The 22,465-nt window shown below is 40.4% G+C and overlaps 1 protein-coding gene across 1 annotated transcript in view; it reads right to left on the minus strand.

The window, feature by feature from the left end:
- Nucleotides 1–22,465, minus strand: part of LOC136696034 (nck-associated protein 5-like) — a 64,211-nt gene that overhangs the window by 8,699 nt on the left and 33,047 nt on the right. The window contains exons 7-12 of the mRNA XM_066670113.1: nt 22,233–22,352; nt 13,914–14,006; nt 5,681–8,595; nt 5,036–5,171; nt 4,562–4,640; nt 2,673–2,948 (exon numbers count right to left, since the gene is read on the minus strand). Coding sequence (XP_066526210.1) covers nt 2,673–2,948; nt 4,562–4,640; nt 5,036–5,171; nt 5,681–8,595; nt 13,914–14,006; nt 22,233–22,352 — 3,619 coding nt within the window. The remainder of the gene's footprint in view (nt 1–2,672; nt 2,949–4,561; nt 4,641–5,035; nt 5,172–5,680; nt 8,596–13,913; nt 14,007–22,232; nt 22,353–22,465) is intronic.

Consider the following 22,465-nt stretch of genomic DNA (forward strand, 5'->3'; position numbering starts at 1 on the left):
GCTGGAATAATGAGGTGTGATCTCAGGCTTTAGGCAAAGCTTTGTTTACTCTGTGTTTAATCGAGCGTGTCTCTGGGTTAATGAGCAGCCACTGGACTATATTTATAATAATTTAATAATAATACAGAAGGAACGAACAGCTGTGTAGAAGCTCCAGCTTCTTTAGTTCTTTTTCTCTCTCTGTTTAAATGTTTTAATGTTCTTTATACTTCGTCAACTTTCAATTTTATGTTTGGTTTATTCTTCTGAATTAAAAGGCATCAGTCCAGGGGTTTGCTCCTCTTTACTGCAGTAACAGCCTCTGTGTTTCTGATCAGGATTTACACTAAATGGTGGAACATGTCTGTGAGGATTTAATGGCATTCAGCCACTTAAACATTAGTGAGGTCGGGTACTCATAATCAGTTTTGGATCACAGACCATTCAAAGGTCCATCCAAAATGGAGCTCCATCACTCAAAAGAACACAGTTCCACAAAAAAAAATTCTGTTGTTTGCATGTGGCTGTAAGTTGTCTGTAAATTTATTCACTGTCTGAATTAAGACTGAATCTCATTTGTAACTGGATGTTTAGTTTTGTAGCACTTTCAGTAATGCAGTTAGCCATCTCCAGAATTCAGACATTCCACATTAATGATACAAAACACAAAACACAAGTCTATATTACCCACCAGTGGCAGATGCTGGTCTTTCAAGGAGGGGAAGCTCAATTTCGGCCTACATCATAAAATGTGTCGGTTTATTTATACGTAAATTCTACCCTCCGTTCCTTTTCTAGAAAATGATCTGTGACCCTGTCGTACCAACAAAGCGTCTTTTCCAGGGACTTGACTAGTGTCCTCTTAATGGCCAGCAGAGCTAGGCTTCTTAAACGGCCTTGGCCCATGTGAAGTGTGTCCGCCTGTGAGTGCTTTGTGACGGTGGAGGGGCTCAGCAGCACCCGCTGGACAGAAACTGCGATAGAAGTCAGAAAGAGTGATAGAAGTCAGGCTCCAAACACAAGCAGCTACAAAAAACCCACCAGAAATAGAAGCTCGATTTGTCACCAGTCGTTTTTCGAAGGATCGCTGATTCGCTCATTTCGCTGTCAATCAGAAAGGGATTCAGCCTCAGACAGATCATCCAATCATCATGCAGAAGCTGAGCGTCCGGGCCAGCCGAGGCCAGCCCACTGCCCCATAGACCCCCAGAGACGCTGAGCGTCCGATGGGCGGGACAAGGCCCAGCATTTATCCAATGACTCGTCTCGTTTCGCTGCACTTCGCTGCTTCACTATTGAACTCTGTGGACGCTCAGCGTCCTCACTGTTTAAAGCACTGTGAAGCTGCAGGAAAGACGCGTCTTTACAAGTGATAAGAAGCTGATTCTGAACAAAAGTTAATCGCGTTGTAGTGCACATTTATTCAATGACATGTACACACAACAGTATATATTTGATCACTTATTTTTTGACATTTTAGGGGAAGCTGAGCTTCCCTTGCAGTCTTAGAGCAATCACCTCTGTTACCCTCTTATGGAGTAGGAATAGAGCAATATCCTCATCACGGTCCATACTTTTTAACGTTTGGAGATCTCTCCATTGTCCAAAAAAAAAAAAAAACCTCAAGATGTCTTTTCTCTGTCGTGAGCAAAGACAGAGAAAGCCTATCATACCAGATTTAGACAGACAGCTTTTTTAGTAATTTACCGACACTGGGGCTTTGTAACGTGAACCTCACCTTTAAGCATTTTTAAATGGTTGACGTAAACAAAGTGACTATTAATGATTTCATATACAATAACACAGAAGTAATAAAAAATGAAAAAGCAGCTTTTCTTTAAGCTTGAATTTCACTGTAGTCCCATCTCTCTGAGACTGAGCTATGATTCTGAACATCACACTTTCACAGAAAGAGCTCAGCCTATTATACATCAGTGCTGCGGGCTAAGAGGAGGAAATCATCTCTCCCCCCACCTCTCTCTCTCCCCCTCCTGCTGTGTGTGTGTGTATCTCTAGGTTTAAACCCTTGTTTTATTCTGTGATTTATGGCACTTTATTCACAGAGTTGATTCATACACTTGTGGCCATCTGCTCGTCCAACATTTCTTCTGAAATGAAGGGTATTGATCATCCGTTTGCTCCGTTTACAGCAGTAACACTCACTACTTTTCTTGAAGGCTTAATGTTGGAACACTGCTGTGAGGAGCTGACGGCATTCAGCCACATAAACATTAGTGAAGTCAGCTTGGATGATCAGTGATGTTGAAAGATTAACTCTGGATCACAAATCATCCTACTGTTATTGGATGGCTCGCCATTAAAGGCATTTGATGGCATTGCATACAACACAGGTCTCCTGCTCCACAGCTTAATTCTAGGGGTTTTATACTGGCATAATATATTCATTTCATACGCATCATAACTTTTTTTTGGACACTTCATTAAAAAACTTCTTTTGCACAAAATGTATACAGAAAAAACAGGACTAATTAAGTGCTCCAACCAAACATGCAGTCGGCAGGTTCTTTAAGGGCTGATGACATTCACGATATGCTCGAAAAAGCATAATAATCACAGTAATTGGCCATCTCTAATATTATGCCTTTGTTTATGCCTCAGTGACAAGCAAATAGAATGAATAGTAAAAAAATACTTAGAAAAAAGAAGCAAAGTATAAAGAGAGAATAGTGCACCTTCGTGAATGGTGGTGGAGAGGTGCACCGCAGGTCCCTTGGGCTCCAGATGAGAACCGTACAGAACACAGGGGTTCACTTCATCCAGAGAAGAGAGCTCTCTCTCCAGGGTTCTGGCTTTTCGAGGAACCTTCATCACAGCACCGTGTTTCCCCTGAGGAACTGAGACATCCGGTGGAAGCTTGGGAAAGCTCTTCCCTGTGGCGCTGCTGGCGTAATCAGGGAGAGGAAAGGTCCCAATTCCACTGTCCAGAGTCCGCATTGAAGAACCAGATCCTGGGGAAAAAAACAACATAAAACAATATCAGAACAAGTTCTCAGAACTTCAAAGTTCTACCTAAAATCACCCTAAATCTAGCTGACATAGTCAATATTGTCAAGTAAAATTTTCTTAAAAACTATGGAAAACTAATAAATAATTAAAAAAATAATTATTTCACTTGATAAATAAACTGAGTAATAACATTTTAAAATTAGATTTTAAAATTAAAAAGATTAAAAAAAAAAAATAATTATCACAACAGCTCCGTCAGAAACCATCATAGATATGATAAGATATAGCATATATAATACATATATTGTATTACAATACAAAGTATAATAACCTTCTACATTGGGGCACACTGTCATTCAGTGGGAATATGTTCAAAAAACAAAACAATTCAGCTTCGGAGCAATTTGTAGCAGTGATTTCTGAAAACACTGCTCACTGTCTCCAATTAGAAATCCAGCCTAGACCGCAACATCCTTATATGGGCATGACACCAGCCTGGCCTCATGTGGAATGTTTGTATGTGTTTCTGGGGTGGGGTTTCAGCAGAGAGATGCTTCGGCTAACCTCTGCCAAAATCAATGAGCATGCTTTTAAAGGGAGCTGTTATATGTAATTACACCCAGCGCCAAAGGCCATGGTACCACAACTCATAACTGACACCTGTACCTTATAGTTATGATCCATTACTCTCCTGTCTGAGAGCCAGACTCTTTAAAAATGAAACTAAGAAGCTGATTAGTAGCTGGTTGCGATTTAAAGTTTATTTCTCAACGGTTTGATGAAATAAGACCAAAGCCACTCAGTCACATAGACACTAAATATTCAGTTGTCTAACGGATATAATAATTAGAAAAGGATATTCTGCTTTAGCCCTGGTTTTACGTCATAGTGAGGACTGTTGTTTATGAATGTGTTAATACAATAACAGATTCTGTTTGCCTTTCACAGAATGTGTCCAGTTCTGCAGCTGATTTGATAAGAATCCCTTAAATTCTAAAAGAAACAAAGACACCAATAAACGCAGATAATCTTCAGCATGATATAGGGCCAATATTATATGTATAGGTAGCTATGGTATGGGGCCAATTAGAAGAGAGACTCGAACAATACACTCCTGTTTACACAGTGCTTAAAAATACAGTAACATACAATATACAAAACATATACAAATGGAATCCTTTCATTTGTAAAGTTCATTTTCAATTTGTTCAATTAAAGAATTAAAGAGTTACTTCTTTGTAGTACAGCTGCAATATTTCTTCACATGTGGACTGACCACATCAGCACCAATACACATTCTACTTAACATCACACCTCTTTTTATCTGTGTCCGAGTAATAAACGGCTGACCATTTTTGCTTGAGAAGGTTTGCGCTGAGGCTCAGAGGACTCTCGAGGTGTAAATGAAGTGACAGGCTCCACAATAACAGCTCATGGTCTCTCAGGATCCCTCTGGGCCCTCAGGGGCCAGATCAATCAGGTGAAGACGCAATTACAATTTGTGTCAGAAAGCAGCAAAGGCGTGAGGAACTCTGAGGCCAAGGGTATAACACTGTCACACTCCGGCGGCTAAAAAACTGCAGAGAAAACGAGGGAGACTTAATTAGCATCTCACCGGTGAAGTGCTGAGAGCCGATAGACTCCGCAAGGCTCTCATCTGATGTGATGTCATCACGGCTGACCAGGTCTGAACCCTGCGGCAGAGGCAGAGAGGGAGAGAGAAGACGGCAGTAAATAACGAGTTGAGGAAAATATCCAACTTCAATTGTTCTGACCAACACTAACACAACTTTAACACAACTATTTCCTAGACATCCAGGCCTTTCATTTTCTCATCAGCACAATACAGAAATAAAGATTATGTAAGAAAAAAAAACTGGCCAAATGTGCTAATAATATCACTGCCTGGACAAAATTTTCTCTCAAAAAAAAGCAACTTTCCAAAAAAAAGGGACCTTCTCAACTTCGGAACAAGCTTTCTATCACAAAACAATTGCATGTTTAGACAACACTTAGAAAAGAACGCATTCAATTTGGTGAAAAAGTCTCATTACATCACATAATTGACTAAAGAATCATGGTTATTTACCTTGTCCATCTCCTCTCTGCTCTTCGTGTGGCTGACACCATTTTGCTGGTGCCCAAAAAGAGGATGAGATCTTTTAGAGTCGAAGGACAGACGTCTGTGGACGATTCCGAATCCTGGAGCCCCTCTCTCATCCACCCTTTCATAAAATAAAATAGATCTTTTCTCAGCTTCATGAAAGCACTCCACTCCATTTGCGCATTTTCTATATAATCACATACTTAAGATGTAAACAAAGCCATTCAGTGCAGTTTGATGTGTACTGAACCATTCTAAAGAAAAGTGCTGGTGACGGGAACCAGATGTCTGAAGAGTTTAATGCCTCTAAAAGCTCTTTACACAAAGTTATCATAAATAGTTTGACACTTGGGATGAGTTTTGTGAATGTTTAGGTCTAAAATATCAGGTTACAACTTGTTTGTTCAGACATCCCACTTTTTTCCATCATCATCAATTCATATAAAACTCTGTTGACTGGTCCCTAAAGGCATTTATTTCATACCAGAATATTCTCATCCATTTAGTTTATATCTTAATGTCAGAATAATCAACTGAACTCCTCTTGGTGTAGTTGCATAGTTATGTGTAAGTATACTCAGGCAACTTTTGCCAAATTGCCCAAAGAACTGCCCAGAATATAACCTTCACCTGTTCAGCAGCTGTTGCATGAAGTTATCAGCAGTCACTCCTCTGTACATTAGCGAAAGCTGACCTTGTGCTTGATCCATAACAACTTCACAAGAGTGCCCTCTCCCAGGACGATCAAGGGCAATTCCAACTCTATTCACATAGGCCCTTTCTTCTTCCAGGGCCTTCCTCAAATCCTCTGCCTTCTCCATGAGCTTGGAGATGTTTAAGCTCTCCACCACTTTCCTGGTTCCACCTTTGGCCCCCGAGGCATCCTTGGCTCCAGAGGATGATGACACATTAAGCTTGAGCTTGGACATTTCAGGTTTGCGGTTGAGGGCAGGTAGTTTGCTTTTCTTCAAGCCAAACCAGCTCGCAATCCCGTTGGAGGTCTTCTGTTTTATCTCTGCAGTCTGACCTCGATCTTGTTCCTGCAGCTTAAGCATGTTTTCCTCAATTCCTCGCATCACTTTCTGCTCAATGGCCGACTGGGGAGCGGCTGCGGAAGGTCGTTTTTCTTCTGCCGTCTTAATATTAGCTGATTCTGCTCCAGGTCTTGGTGGAGGCGGAGGCGGAGGTGGTGGGAAGTTGTCAACATGAGCAAAAGTCTTCTTCTTTCCGGCTGGGAGCTTTGGTTTGTCATCAACTCTAGATTGGTGCCTCTGGGGGTGAGAGCGCTCGTCCTGAGCTGATTTCATTCCTCTGGGATAAGAAGCATTGCCAGCTTTGGATGGAGACTTGGATTGAACTCTAGTTGGGCTGTTCTGAGGACTTGGAACTGTTTTACTGTGGTGGGTCAAAGGATTTGGGCACTTGCCATAGCTTCGCATTACTACTGAGGGTTCACAAGATGCAGTAGATGACATTCCCATTTTGATCTTTTGAACCTCGGCTTTGCTGATGTAATGTTTGTCACTGTTCCCTGGCTTGGGGCTTTGTTCGTGGGAAGCAGTGGCCTTGGTGTAATTGCCAAAGCTAGTTTTAGGGTAGGGTTTCCCATCAAGAGAGTCGGTATACTTTGAATGCCGCTGTTCCATTGCTATTCGCTCTGCCGTCTTGCTTCTTTCACTATTTGCAGCTGAAGCAGATGTTTTGCCAGCTTCCCTTGTTGCTTGTTGCAGATCTTCTGTGCTCTTCAGTTTGCCGAGAGCGGCCAGACGTTCTTTAAATGGATGATAACTCGAATCACTCTGAGGTTTGCCAGAGGAGACAACGGTCCTCTTTGGTAGTGAAGGCTGCTTGTCGCCTTTTTTCACCGCAGCTTGTGATGGAGAAATTTGAGCAGCCTCTGGAGATCCTCTCTCATGACATCTGTCTTTCATACTGGAGTAACTAGCCCTCTGAGCCTTGTTTGAGGCAGAGGATGAGGTCGGAAGGCTGAAGTGATGCTGAGGCCTCTGCCAAACCGGACTCTCTGTGTCTGTGTCTTGGTCAGAAGGATCAGAAGGAGATTCACCTGTGGTGGCTGAAGAATCTGAGGTTTTGAGGGAGAGAGGGCTGAGGAGCCTTTCATCTTTCAAGCTCGTTTTCTGCTTTTCAGAGAAGTCCATTTCTTCTGGGGTAATTTGAGGGAAGCCATTAATGGAATGAGAACAGGAGACATCAGAAATGTTTTCATAGTGTGGTACCTGAGCACCTTTTTGAGGCTGCGAAGAGGAATGATTCAAAGGCTGATTTGAGGGCTGACTCACTACCTTAGATACTCGACTTGGTTTAGGAGCAGAGTGACTACTGTAACTCAAGTCTTTCATGGCAATAGATGGACAAGATTCCTCAGGCTTGGGTGGGGAGGTTGGTGCTGAATGTGTACCAGGGTATGTGTCCGTTTTGGAGCTGGAGGACGGCTTATCTCGCTCGGTTGTCGTGGCTTTGCGGGGCGTATTGGGTGACTGGTGTACTTCATAGTTATTCCTACAAGGGATTTTTGAACTCCGAGTGAGTTGAGGACTCAGGCGCATGGCATTGGCCGTTGCTGAGTTTTCTGACATTGAGGGTATCTTGAGGAATTTGAGCAACTTTGATGGAGAAGAGACTGGGGAGGGTTTTGAGTCACTGAATGACGAGGGAGGAGATGTCGGACTGTGTGCAGTCTTGCCTTTTCCTGACGCTTGCTGTGGAGAATAAGACTCAGCCGAGACTTTCCTCGAGGCTGAAGCTTCGTTGGTGGAGGAAACTCCATTACAGACTTGGACAGGCTCATGTTTTGTAGAATCAGTGCTGACCTCCAGATACCGGCACTCATCAGCTCTTTCATCTCTTTGTGTTGGGATTTCAGATTGCCTGCTATCTTGTGGTCCACTATTAGCACCCTTTGACTTTGTAGGTGATATTCGGTCACTATTCTCTGGCTCAGAGAGATCAGCCACCACAGAGGAAAGATATGAAACTGTGGACTTTGTTCCTGGCTGGGAAAAATGGGTAACATTTGCTCGGCTATGTGAGCCGGCTTGATTTGTTTTGTCCGTACACAACATCTTTGTTTGCGGATCTGAGCTTTGAGCTGAAGCACCATGCTCGTCTGAGCACTGGCCAGAAAGAGAACCCACTCCAAGTCCCTGGTTGCATTTAAAAAGGCTGTCCAAGCTACTTCTCTGGGAAAGAATACGACAGGAAGGGCAAGTTCCATGCCTCAAGGACGCGTGACTGTCTTGTTGTGCCCCTTCCCCATTAGCATACTCATGAATATCCGAATCTGAGCTGGAGTGTCGGCAGTGAGGCTGACGTGAGGCTGAAGTCGTCTCAGCAGGACACAGTGCCTGGCCGTGGTAGTAGTAGCAAGTGGACGGATGAAACTTAAGTGGATCCGACTCTTCCAGCTTCCTAAGGACTTCCAGGATATGTGCTTTCTTCTTCAGGAACGGAGACATGGCCTCCATAGAGGAGGCTGAAGCCTGACCTGAGCTCCCTGTGCCATTTTGTGCGCATTCATCAGTGCTCTAAAAGGAAGAGAGACAAATAATTACTGACAACAAAAAATCTGCAAAAAAATAAGAAAACTGTTTTTCAGCCTACATTTAAGTTGATTATACAGCCATCTTACATGTGTAAGACAGAGGAAAGTGAAAAGCGGTTTAGCTGAGTCTTATTAGCAGTGAGGATCAGAATTCTATTACTGATATGTATACTTTGGAAAATAAAATCTGAAAATACTTATTTAATTTATTCAATTTCAGATCAAAACAACCTGTTATAAATTCATTGTTTGAGTGACATCACAAAACAAGCATCATACATTCACGATGATGTTATATGGAGTGTTTCAGCTTTAAAAGAGATACTGCCGGCCAATGGGAAAAAAGACAATATTAATGTTTTTGTTTCAGTATATAAACATAATATATGGACTCCGAGGAACAAAAAAAGAAATGCAGGATATGGTCTCTTTAATTAGATAGCCAATTATTTGTCTGGAACATTATTTCTGATGGCTAAGATGTAAATGCTGCACAGCCATACATCAGAACTAAAATATACCACATAAATATAAAATGTCAGAGGTAAACCAGGTGATGGTGGTGATCATTAACATTGTGTCTTTTTCTCAGAGAATAAACTGACAATCCAAAATAACTGCTCATGTGCTTGGAGAATCAACAAAATCTACAAAGCATTTTCTCTTTACAAAAGAGAAATCTCAAAGAACTTTTATAACTTTCAAAATATTGTATTACAGCATTTTAGACACTTTAGTGGGGCTGGTATTTCAAAATCATTCATTCATTCATTCATTCATGCATTCATTCATTCATCTTCTTTAACCTCTTCATTCTGATCAGGGCTATTGTGAGTCCACTGGGTGCAAGGCAAAAACACACACCCAACAAAGCCTGATACATCTTGAAGTTTGTTGAAGTCTGAAGACTGTGATTTGTAATCTGAGGTTCCCGTATGCCACCGAATCAGGTTTTAATTGGTGCGTTCACACTTGTTCTAATGAACCATATTAACAGGGTCCATTTTAATTAATTCTAAGACTGAAAGCGACCTACAGCAACACCGCTGTGTTTTGTTTGTTTATTTGTTTGTTTGTTTGTTTCTGTCCTTTTCTCTTCAGCATCTGTCTTAATTTATTGACCCCCCTGGGGTCTGTGCTGGGGGGCCATTTGTATTTAAACAGATCGGCTTCTTCCTCGGTCTCGAGGAGGCGGCGAAGCAGAGGCCTTTTCTCTCTCAACGATTACAGAATTAATTGCTTCTTTAATTAAAGATAAAGCCGTTTGCTGCGGGTGGAGCACTGGAGTGAAACTAAAGCAGCTCCTCCACCTCATTCCCTCCCTCTCCTCGCCCGCTTCCTCGCTCAGTCGCTCTCCCCTAATTCCATCTCTCTCCTCACTCATTCCCTCTCTTCTTGCTCACCCATTCACGCTCTTCTGACTCCCTCCCTCCCTCTCTCTCTCTCTCTCTCTCCACTAACTTTCTCCTCATTCACTCCCTCCCTCCTCCCTCTCCTTGTTGCTAGCTTGCTCACACTCTCTCGTTCCAGAGTAGAAACCCTTTCATTTTGGACACCGTTTTTGTGACTATGTCTTGGTGCAGAGCGGAGGATTATCCTTCCTCAATTTATCAACAGCATACTTCTTTCCGACTCATTTCCAGCCTTGAGTTAAAGAAGCAATCAGCCATTTCACCACTCAAAAAACATAAACAATATCTATGAAATACAACTCAAATGAGATGAAGAATCAAACTGATTTATATTCCATGAATAAACCAGTTTATACTCCATAGAGTGGGTTTCCCACAGCCATGTTTAGAATATTATTAACACACTATCTCTTACAACATCCACTACATATGAGCATAACGGCTGTTCACTAACACGAAGAAGAATCACCAGAGAAAGTGACTGAATGCTCCTTTAAGGCGGTGTTTACTGAATCTTTCTGCCATCAGTGATGTTTTGAATGTGGTGTAAAATTGCTATATTGTATGATATCCTTTTGAACATGCTGTAGTCAGTTTTAAAGGTTGGAACATTGCTGTGAGGATCTGATGGCAGTCATATGAACATTAATGAGGTAAGGTAGACATGATGAATTATCTCATTAATCATCCTAAATGTAGATAACAGAGCTCTATCACTCTGTTCCACTTCTACACAGAGCTTTAGAGCTGGAGAGCTTTACACACTTCTTGCTGACTCTTGGCATTGACCATGATGAGTCTGACTCACGGTAACAGTATTCACATATTGAAAATACAGGTGCTGAGTACTTGAATACTAGTGTATCTTAAAGCTGAATATGACCCAGTGCTATAAGGAAAGCTGCATTAACTTCGATCAGAAACCAAAACTGAGGAAAGCCTAGCAGAGACTGGAGCTTTATTATAGATATTATAGATAATATATTATATATAAGGAGGCAATCTGACCTCCTGATGCACTTGCATCTGTCCCGCACCTGAGACAGCTGATGAGGCGATATATATGCATTGTGAGGAAGAAGCGTATTGTGGAGGTTCTAGATATATTCAGATGTTTAAAGCCGGCAGGGGAAAACATACATGTGAAATGAAGTCCATTTCATTCCCCCGTCCCAAAGATGAATGATACATAATCAGGGGTTAAGTTTCAGAGCTGTGGGAGTGGGATGGAGCTTGCAATTTTGTTCTTGTTTTTTTTTTTACATCATTTATCTCTCTGGCAGTAGAGAGAGAGCGAGAGAGAGAGAGAGAGAGAGAGAGAGAGAGAGAGAGAGAGAGAGAGACAGAGAGAGCGAGCCTCCAAACAACACCATTGGTCAGAAAGGGTCAGCTTGGATAAATTAACTATTCTGAATCTGCTGAGACCCCTCTGTGTAATCACCACTGCATCTAGCAGATTGACTTTAACCTTTAAAATCCCAGGCTGGGATTATAAATCAGCCTCGGGTCTTCTGGGAAAACTTTGCTGCGAGGATTTGATGGAAGCTCTGAGACCACTGGTGAGGTCAAATACTAATGTTGGATGAATATTTAACCCTGCAGAAATTACCCGCCCCACCCCGACCCTCACCCCACCCCAAAGCTCCACTGTGTCCCAGTTTCTAATGAGCAAACTTATTAATCATTGCCTGCACAGGCAGCTGTGTAAGGAATCAGCATTTCAGCTGATATCTAGCCTCATAACACTCTAGTCAGACAGAAACTAAGTCACTGCTCATTCCCTTCTTTGCACACGATAGTCATTTACTCCCCTCAGCTCACACAATCAACTCAGAGTTTAGCACATGGGTCCTGTTCCTGTGTTTATTATCAATATTTTAATCGTTTAATTTCTGGAGAAACAGAGGAGTGGACAGGAGTTTCGGAATGCTGTGGTCAGACATCAAAACAAAAAATAAATAATAAAGCAGCTCCTCCACCGCTGTAAGCTCTTATCTTATCTTATACTTTTGAGTCACCAATGTGTTTTTGGACCGTGAGAGGAAACCTGCGAGCACCCGCAGGAAACCCACACAGACACAGGGAGAACACACCGCACTCCTCACAGACAGTCACCCGGAGGAAACCCACGCAGACACAGGGAGAACACACCACACTCCTCACAGACAGTCACCCGGAGGAAACCCACGCAGACACAGGGAGAACACACCACACTCCTCACAGACACTCACCCGGAGCGGGAATCGAACCCACCACCTCTAGGTCCCTGGAGCTGTGTGACTGCGACACTACCTGCTGCGCCACAGCCCTACTTGTAACAATAAAATACTCAATCTGACTTTGTGTGTGTGTGTGTGTGTGTGTGTGTGAGTGTGAGAGAGAGAGAGATTCTAGAGAGATCATCTTAAAATCATACAACCAACCGATGAGCGCAGTAAAGAGAGAAAGTGCACAAAAGTAAAAACAAATAATCGAGTTGATGAAGCTGGAAATAAAAGAAGGGGAAGGGACAGAGAGGTTTGGGCGAACGAGGGAAGACAGTATGTCTGTGTTTAGGAGGAAACACACACAAAAAAAATCTATATTCAATTTGACACCTCTGTCCCTCGTCCACTCCTTGCGGAGAAAAGCAATCAGTGGACTTTAGGGCTGCAGTGATTGGGTGTGTGTGTCTCTCTCGGTTTTAAAGGACATTTGTCAGCGGGACGCCACGGTTTCCTCCTCCAGACAGCCAGGAGAGGGAGAAATAACAATAAAGAGAGAGGGAGAGAGAGAGCCGAGGGGGACACTTAAGCCACTGAAGAGCAGTGCAATCTCAGCACGGGGCAAAAAAAAAAAATGACTGTAAAAGTGATTAAAAATAAGTGGCCACTGACTATCAACAGCTCAATCTTCAATCAGGGTTATCCTTCAGCCACAGAGATCTACGGGTCTGATGCTCGAGAATTCGATTTTAAAAAAGCCCCAGGAAACGCTGACCAACTACAATCGCAATAAACCCATCATAGGTTTTTTTAGTTATATCTTCTGTATCTCATAAATTAGTTCTATCAATACCTCTTGTCGTACACTATTTACACAACCATTGTTTATAATTAGGGAAAACAGCTACTTCAAGGCACACACAGAGTTTATATGATCTCAGAAAAGCACTAGAGCTAGAGGTTTATAAAGCCCAGCGGATTAGGGTTTATATTTCTGTTTCCATTCCAAGAGCCTGGTCTTGTACGAGTGGAAATGACTGCTTTTTTTGCACACACACAAACAAAAAGAAAAAATAGAACATTTCCATGTGTTAATATACAGGAAGTATTGTTATTTCACTTTACAATAAGGGTACATAATTCATGATACTTAAGGCAGTAAGCCTTACTTAATGGTTGGGTAAAGTCACAATTAATCATTAAGTAACGGTAATAAACAAGAACTAGCATTACCCACATTATTTTAGGATTTAGGATTATAAAACCTTAAAATAATATTTGTTCTTGTTTCTGACATCACTTAATGATTAATTGTGACTTGACTTAATTGTTTAGTAAAGTCTTATTAATAAAGCCGTCTTAAGTGTTGTTAAGAAGTGTACCCTAATTGTAAAGGGCTGCCGAAACATTTGTAAAGTGCATTTATTAAATTAACTCAGCAATAACAGCAACATAGAAACATATTCTTTCGACATACTGAGGTGTATTTCAACATATTTAAAACAAATGTCTGATTTAAACTCAGGTTAACTCCTTCAAACAAGCATTTCCAAACTACACTAGACCCATTTCTTGGAACAGCTCAACAGAAAATAGAGTGTTGTTTTTGTCTTTATACAAAATGATTCTCACATTAACTCCTGTTGATGTCATGCTTTAGTCAGAATTAATATGCAGTGTCTTACCTTGACCTTCCCCTGAGAACTGAATGTGGCCAGCTTTTCAGATCCAATGACCAAGGCCTCGGAGCTGTGCTCAGGGCACGACACCGGCGGCAGCTATGAGAAAATAAGGACAAAGACTAAATTAGCCTACATACAGTCGTTAGCAACGATTTTGACATTTACAGGAAATGCCAAAATTGATCTTAATATTTATTTCTATTTAATTTGACCAACCCTACTGTCCAGTCATCAGCAAATTGTCACACAATGTAAAGGACATCTGCTGTGTTTAAACGAGGTAGAATAATGATAATGAAATAATGAAGGCATGAGGAAGCAGAGGTTAGGAACATAATCAATTCTTAGATGCACAGCAGCAGTTCTTATCGAAAGATTCTGAATCAATTCACAAAATGTCAATTTAGGCTCTGTATTTCTGCCTATGAAGAAACATACATCAATACTTTGATTTTGAAATGGCGTTTGTGTTTTATTCCCAAAATGTTTAACATTCGAAAAGAAAGCAAGAACAGTATATTTTATTTCACTTCAATGAAAATCATGTCTACTGTTAAAAAACAGCAAATGTCTTTAAAGGATGTACAAATTTAACATTTGTAGTTGTACAAATGTCACGAAGATGCAACAGATGTCCAGACACAGTTGAAAATTCCACTGCTCTCTCCATACACAAACACACACACACACACCCCATCTGACCATTATATATTCTATTCGCCCGCTCTCTTAAAGTCTTCCCAAAACAGAGGAAAATGACATTAGTCTGATACAACGCTCTTTTTCAGGCCAATCTCTGCTGGAAGTAATTAGATTGCAGTGGGAAGATAGTATCAGATTTCCCTTCGCTTATTACATTTCCCACAATGCTGTGCTGGTGGGAGGGGGCAGAGGGTCTGAGGAGAGTCTTTTATCCTCGGCAGAAAAGGCCTTCGGAGTGAAAGAGTGAAAAAATGAGAGAAATAAAAGAGAGAGAGAGAGAGAGAAAGAGAGAGAGGGGGAAAGAGAAAGAGAGAGACAGAGAAAGAGAAAGAGACTCTTAACTTTATGCAGTAACTCAATGCAGTTACTCAGATTTGTTTTCATTAAAAACTGTTCTACAACTTTGCCCCCCCCACCTCTCCATCAGCTATTATATATATCACTATATCAGAAATATATCACTATTTCTGTTTCTTTTAGATTCAGTTATCTTTCTCGTTTTCTCTTCCCTCTTTCTATCAGATTCAGTCATCCAGCTCTAACTCCTCTCTCTCTCTAATATATATATATATATATATATATATATATATATATATATATATAAAATCAGTTCAGTTTCAGGTGTCTTAATCTTTATTTTAGCCATCTTTTTCTTCTCAGCTTCAGTCTTCACTCTTTCTTTATCTTTCTATCAGTTTCAGTTGTCTCACTCTTTCTCAATAAGCTAAAGTCTCACTCACTCTATCAGCTTTAGTTCTCTTTCAGACTCAGTCATCTCTCTCTCCCTCTCTCACTCACTCAGCTTGTCCTTTGACTCACAGTATCTCAGTGGGCTGATAAGAGAACGGAGCAAAAATAGAGAGAAAAATGAATAGAAAAATGAAGCAGATAGAGAGAATAATAATCACAGAAGAAGCTGTAAGGAAAGCCATCACAATTTACTCAGACCTCTTTCATCATTCTGTAGTCTGTGTCATGACCATATAAGGAAATCCTTATATAAGTGTCATTTCTCTATGATAAAAATTAAATGACAAGTTTAAAAACTAAACGACAGATATGTTTTTGTTGTTTTATCCAAATCCTCTGGATCCACAGAAATATGAGCATGACAGGAGCTGAAATATTAACTTAGCTGCATGCTAACATGCTAACACTAATTTCACGCAGCGGGATACCTCCACAATCTCGGAGTTAGGGTCCAGTGTGAGGAGCAGCTGTTGGTTTACAATGACGTTTTGAAGTACTGAAGTTTAACAGTTGACTTGCTTTCACTGTGATGTCATTTCAGTACCCTGGAGTGTTAGTTTTAGTCTGCAGCATGTAGCATTACACATTTATGACATCTTGACCCTCAGGCAACAAAATGTACTTTGTTTGGAATGGTTTCGTTTAATAATTCCAAAAAAAATGTACCAATTTAAAAATTCATTTTTCACATAAAGAAATTCCGTTTAGACCCGGACCTCTTTATCTGGGCTTGAAGTCGACTAGGGAAAGACGCATGAATTCAGTTTTTTTTTTCTTCTTTCCTCTGTTTCTGGGGCAGAGAACGAATGAAGATAATGTGTGAAGTGTGAGAAGGATAGAAAGAGAGAGAGAGAGAGAGCATTGTTTGAGAGAGTAGTGCCCTCTGAGATTCACTTCAAAGGCGTGGACACAAAGAGACGGGTCACAGAGCACCATATCAAAGGCCCACAAGCCAAAATAATCTACTACAAACTCTATTTCAGCTTTCGCAAAAGGTGCACGCATACAATCAACCACAGAGCTTTAAACCTCACACACAAGTGCCATCAAAGACTTCCACATGTTCATTTCCTTTATAATTTACAAGTGTCCACTTCTCATTTATCAACGCACGAAAAAAAAGTACACACGTACATACAAGAATATAAGGAATATATAATAATATATAATGAATTACAATTAATAAAATCATTAGGAATAAAATATACATGATTAGACAGATACTCTACTACGCTCTTGCCCACCCAGTACTCAAAATATTAAAACATAACAGAAGATATTAGTAATATGGTGTAAAATATTCCAGTGAATAATCGTAAGGTCTAATTTCCTAAAAAATAAAATAACTTGAAAATGAATAACCTAATGGCTGTGTTTATAATGGAACAAGCGGAATTTATTTTTACTGTAGGTCCACTGTGATCACACATTATGGATCTGAAAAACCAATTTATAACAGATGACGCATCCAAACAAACGTCTCAAACAACTCAGTAATTCACACGAACAATGGATTTTTCAAAAAGAGCTGGACAGCACCTCTATTTCCGTGAGACTGGGATGAAAAATGGTGTTTATATCCTATGTTTTCAAAAATCGTCCATGTGAATGTAACCTTGACAGTAAAAACAAGCTCAAAATAGCAGCCGAGGGAGCTCCAGGTTCAGTGACTTACGGAATATAATTTACTCATAACTCTTTCTCAGAAAACAAATAAAATTAGAGACTCTGCAGATTTATACTGGATTAGTCAACCTCCAACAGAAATTAATGGATTAATAAATCCTTTTGAATTCCAAAAAATGTATTTAATTAAATAAGTATTTGAATTTTTTTATTAAGTGCAACTCCCACGTGATGAAGAATCAAACAGCATTGTAGTCCCTGAATGAACAAGTATGTGCTCCACAGAGTGGGGTCCCCCACATGGGGCAACCATGTTTGAAATAGGTTCATACAGAATCTCTAGGTATCAGTATAACAATGGTTTTAAATGAAGATGATTCACTGCAGAGAATGAGTGACTGCTCCTTTAAGGCCTGCAGTCTGTTATAGATAATAGAGAACTGCAGGTCCTTACTGATCATCTTCCATTCATTTGTTGATAAAAATAAATAAATAATGTGGTTAATTATGGATCCTGGACTGGACACAGAACCTGTGGCTTGTGTAAAAGAGTGTATTTGTAAAAGCTCAGTAGGCGTACGGCTTTTAGAAGTAAAAGAAAAACAAGTCAGAAAAGAACATGCTCATACAATAATATGTTTAGTGCATTAGCAGATGACATCACTCCCTGTGGCTCCTAGCAACAGCAAAGAAATGAAGGGAACATCTAAATAAACCCATATATATCCACATCATATGCTCATATGTCTGTAGACACCCAATTCTCAGGTGTTTCTACTGGGTGTTAGAGAGTTTGCACTTTACTCTTCTGCTCATGTGCAGTTGCTCTATTCCATAGTTCTGGTGAACATCACTGGCTTATTTGTTTGATGTTTTTAAATATTTTTGTTAAAATCCTGTGGGGTTCTTTCCAACTCCACATCCTTTAAGACCCATAGGGCTGAGCTGTTCTTTTCACAGTGGAAGAATGGGCACCTGTGGTTCTCTCTGTGCTCAGATCAGAAGCAAGCATAGAGTGTCTTATCCCTAATCTCCCTAGAAATATATGTAACTTGTATTCAATAAATGGACTTCTTTGCGCCATGTCTATAGAGAACACAGAAAACAGAAGCTGCCAGACAATTCTCTTCAAAGCTTCAAGCTTGTGTGTAGTTTCTTTCCATTTAACAGTCCACAGGTGTCACCCCGAGGCTACAGGACAACGAATAAATGTCAGTGAGCAGCAATTTGCGCTGAATTACGAGGCTTATTTCAGCCGTACGTGACGCGAGACTCAAGCATCAACATCGGCAACGTGGCAGTTTCTTATCGAGAAAGAGAGAAAAACTCGCTGAGCACAAATGAGGAACAGCATTCCCTGGCAATATGAGCCAGAGAGCCAATGATCTCAGCACTTGAGCAAGCACTTTGAGCATTAAATATCAGAAACGGTGTTTGAAGAGCGATAGGAGAGTGGAGGGGGGGGGGGATGCCACATGGAAAAATATGTGACGGAAGCACTATGCTGCTCTCATGATGGCTAAAAATACATCATATAACACTAATGAGTCCTCATGGTTGATAAGAGCCTCTCTACTCAGGTCACATTTAAACAGCTCGGAATTTGATGAAAAAACAGCCAGAACGATCCTCTGGAAAAAAACCACCACACATCAACACTCTGCTCCAGTCACTTTCTCATTAAAGCATGGATTCACAGTCATAACACTGAGAACCAGCTGGAAGAACTAGCATGTGTGTGTGTGTGTGTGTGTGAGCGTCAAACTGTGATCCATGTTAAAAACGTTGTTTGTGTGAATCAGAGAAGAAAAACCTTTCTTAACTTTGATATGAAACCAATGTAAGCAGACTTTTTTACATGTAATTTTAGAGTAAAACTGCCTATCCAGCAGTTGCCTAGCAACACACTGGCAATCAACAGGGTTAATAAAACAAAGCCAACCAATAACCTAACAACCCTAGCGAAACCTAGGTTTAACATGGCGAGGCCTACCAACACTAGCTCTATATAGCAATATCCTAGCAACACCCTAATGGCCACTTGAGAGAGTAATGTCCAAGCAAACACAACAGCGACAACCAGGGTTAATACAGCAAGACCTTCAAAAACATTAGAAACCAACTAGGATAACAGTGCAATGACCTGCCATCACCTTTACAACCAACCTCAGAATGTTGCAACTAAAATCCTTCCCCTTTAATGAGCACTGTTCTTCTTCCTCCATGTCTTAATTGTTTCCCCACTCAGTGTAAAGAAAGGTGCTATATGAACTAAAATTAATATTATTACTACTATTATCAGAGTCGGTTGCTAAGATGTTGATAGGTCATTTTAATGCTATACCAAGTGTCTGCTAAGGCCATTGTTCACCTAAATAGCAATCTATAAAACACAGTTTTAATTCCTCCAGAAGTTTCCAAATAGAAAGGAATTTGTGGTCCATAACTGTACACCCTTCTGCAAGGTTCACACAGATCTGAGGCTGTGCCCTGATATCCTACTTCAAGATGATTGCTCTAATTTCACCATGTACTCATCACTATGAACACTCAGGTGAGGGCGAGCTACTGCAGCAGTGGGTAGGCAAATAAATAACGTAAAATAAAATAAAATAAATCCAAAGTGAAATATTAACTAGTTCACCACAAAAAAGGACTTTTAAGCGTCTGTCTAGACAGAGGACTCTGGGCTGAAAAACCAACCAGTCTGGCCTACATCCAGAATTCTGGCCATCCTAGGCAGCACCCTAGCAACCAACTGGACAGTATATACAGTGGAACCTCTACCTACGAACTTGATCCGTTCCGTGACCCGGTTCGTAAGTAGAAAATTTGTTTCTTGAGTCAATTTTCCCCATTTAAAATAATGGAAAAGCAATTAATGCGTTCCAGCTGCCCCCGAAAGTGCAAGTTTTTTGCACTGATATATATTTACAAAACTCTAAAATTAGTAAAAAAAAAATACATGTAGCGTTACTAAAAATAAAAAAGAAATACAGTGGTAACAGTAATAAAGAAATAAAGCTTTAAGTGGTTACATATCGCTGCCTTGAAGAAGTGACGACTGGCTGGAGGAGTAACACAGGCACTGGCTGTATGACGGGAGGTGGGGGGTGGGTGGAATAACGCAGAGTAGGTGGTGAATGTGGGGAGACGAAGCGTAGATACGGCTTAACTTAGCACGAATTTCAATGTCTGCTATTTACACTAATGCTAAATTGCTAAAGCTACAATTTGCTAATCTTAAAAGCTCACTCAAGTCTGGGCGCTGAGAGACTCGCCTATTGGGGTCAGTGGCCATTTCCAGCCGCCGGCTCGGTGGAGGCTTGGGTTTGTTTCTAGAGTCATGGTTCGTTGGTGGAGGCAAAACATATTCAAATGCCTGGTTCGTAACGTGGAAAATTCATTAGTATAGGCGTTTGTTAGTAGAGGTTCCACTGTATATAAAAATAAAATGGTCAAGCAACAAGTTAGCAACAACCTACGCTATGCTAGCAATGCTAGCAATAGTGGCATATCAATACTTCACCAATCTTTTTGGATAATATAACAAAGACCTACAAACATTTCAGCAACAAACTGGGACTGTATAGCAATGACCAAGCAGCAGATTAGCAACTACATCTTGATGTTATCAGAAAGGCATAAATGAATAATAACAGAAATATGATATATAATACCCCATAATTATTATACCTTTGGCAAGTAGATTGTTTTATATATAAACCACAAAAAAATCAGCCTCTTAGTATTTTCCGTTATTTCACACACATTGCACCAAAACTGATAAATCAGAGAAAACCCAGCAGAGAAATTATCTCTGGCCTCATTCTCCACACCAGTGTAAACCTTATGCGCTGTGACCAAAGCCATGAGCTCATCAGAGCATGTAGTAACATAAGTGCATAACTGAAACTCGTATTTATTCACATCCAACAGAAGCGTTTTCATACAACTTATTTAATATTTAAGTTTAGGGCCAGATTTCTCTACATTTCCTCTTAGAAATGATACAGAATCCTACACTGAAGGTACATCCTTCAGCTTGTAGATCAAAAGGGACACTCTAAACCACCATGCCCAATGCCAAAAGTCCATCAGAGAAGTTTAAAATCCCCCGACACTGGTCTCTCTGGCATGCTGGTGCTTATCCGATACAGTTGGGACGATTGGTCCCTGATTTAACTGGTAATCTTGTGGCTGAATGCCACAATCAAATCCTAACAGCAGAAATTCTAACATAGATTTTTAAGTCTAAAGACCTAAAATAAATATAAAAGGTTTAAACCCTTCTGTTTCCAACCAAAGCTTAGTAATGAAATGTTATTATAATAATTAATGTAACACTTGCAGAGGTTAAAATACTAATGAGCTAATCATTAACAAAGATACGTAATTCCCCACAATGTGAAAGGCCTTAAAAACACAGAAGAAATAATTTTTTAACACTGTGTCAAAGACTGAAAATTGTAAACAGATTTTGAAAGTTGCAGTGTGAATATGAGCTGCAGAAGCCGAACACGTTCACCCTTCAAAAGAGCAGCATCTAATTAATAACTGCAACCTGTTCCAATTAAAAACGGATGAGCTGCACTCGTTTGATAAAATATTATCTTAATTCGTGTGGTGCTGAAAGTTCTGTCCAAAATCCCCTGGTGCTGAGCCTGTTTATCTGCCTCTATCTGTCCAGCTGCTTTATTTATCATTCCCTATGCGTGAAAATGCACAGAAAATGAGAAAAAAAACGTGTTACAAAACTTTTAATGTGCTGAGAAACTAAACAAGTCCTTGATAACTGACAGGATTTAACGCTGGCTGATTAAATTCCAAATATGTTTATAGATTTCAGCCTTATTGCTTATTCAGCACAGGTTTCTGTGTCTCTCTATTGGTGCTGTATGCTCTGTAAGTATTTAGACACCTATTACAGTGACTGAACACCGCTGCTTTAAGAGTCTATCCGAGCCTCCATCACGAGGGTTGTTGTTGTGTGTAGTGTGATGTTGTGTTGTCGCTGTGTGTAGTGTGTTGTTCCTTTGCTGTCTGTCATTGGATCACACCTCTGACTTTTGCTTTAGACCCAAAAGATCCAGAAAGTGAAGAACAGAATGGTACACACCTCAGTCCTGAGATGTTCAGACTTAAGAATTTAAAGAGCTCATACACTTGGATATTGAATTTTGCAGAAGAGTACATTAACAGCAGGCTGGCACTAGGAAAGGTGAAAAGCTGGTGTTTTCTCACCTGTTGTAAAGGATTGGAAGCAGAATGAAGTTTCTGTGTGAAAAGCTCAGTTAAAGTCTTGTTCTGTCGCTCCAGATCAAAAACACGCATCTTCAGCTTTATACACTCCTCCCGCAGATCCTGCAAAATTCAAAAATGATCTCTGTATTTAATGACAAAAAGTAACAAACACTATTCACAAAAACTTCTATTTATCAGATGAAAGTCACACTGCTGTTTAGTGCCTGAATGAA

Source organism: Hoplias malabaricus, chromosome 5 (genome assembly GCF_029633855.1).
Source record: "Hoplias malabaricus isolate fHopMal1 chromosome 5, fHopMal1.hap1, whole genome shotgun sequence".
NCBI lineage: Eukaryota > Metazoa > Chordata > Actinopteri > Characiformes > Erythrinidae > Hoplias > Hoplias malabaricus.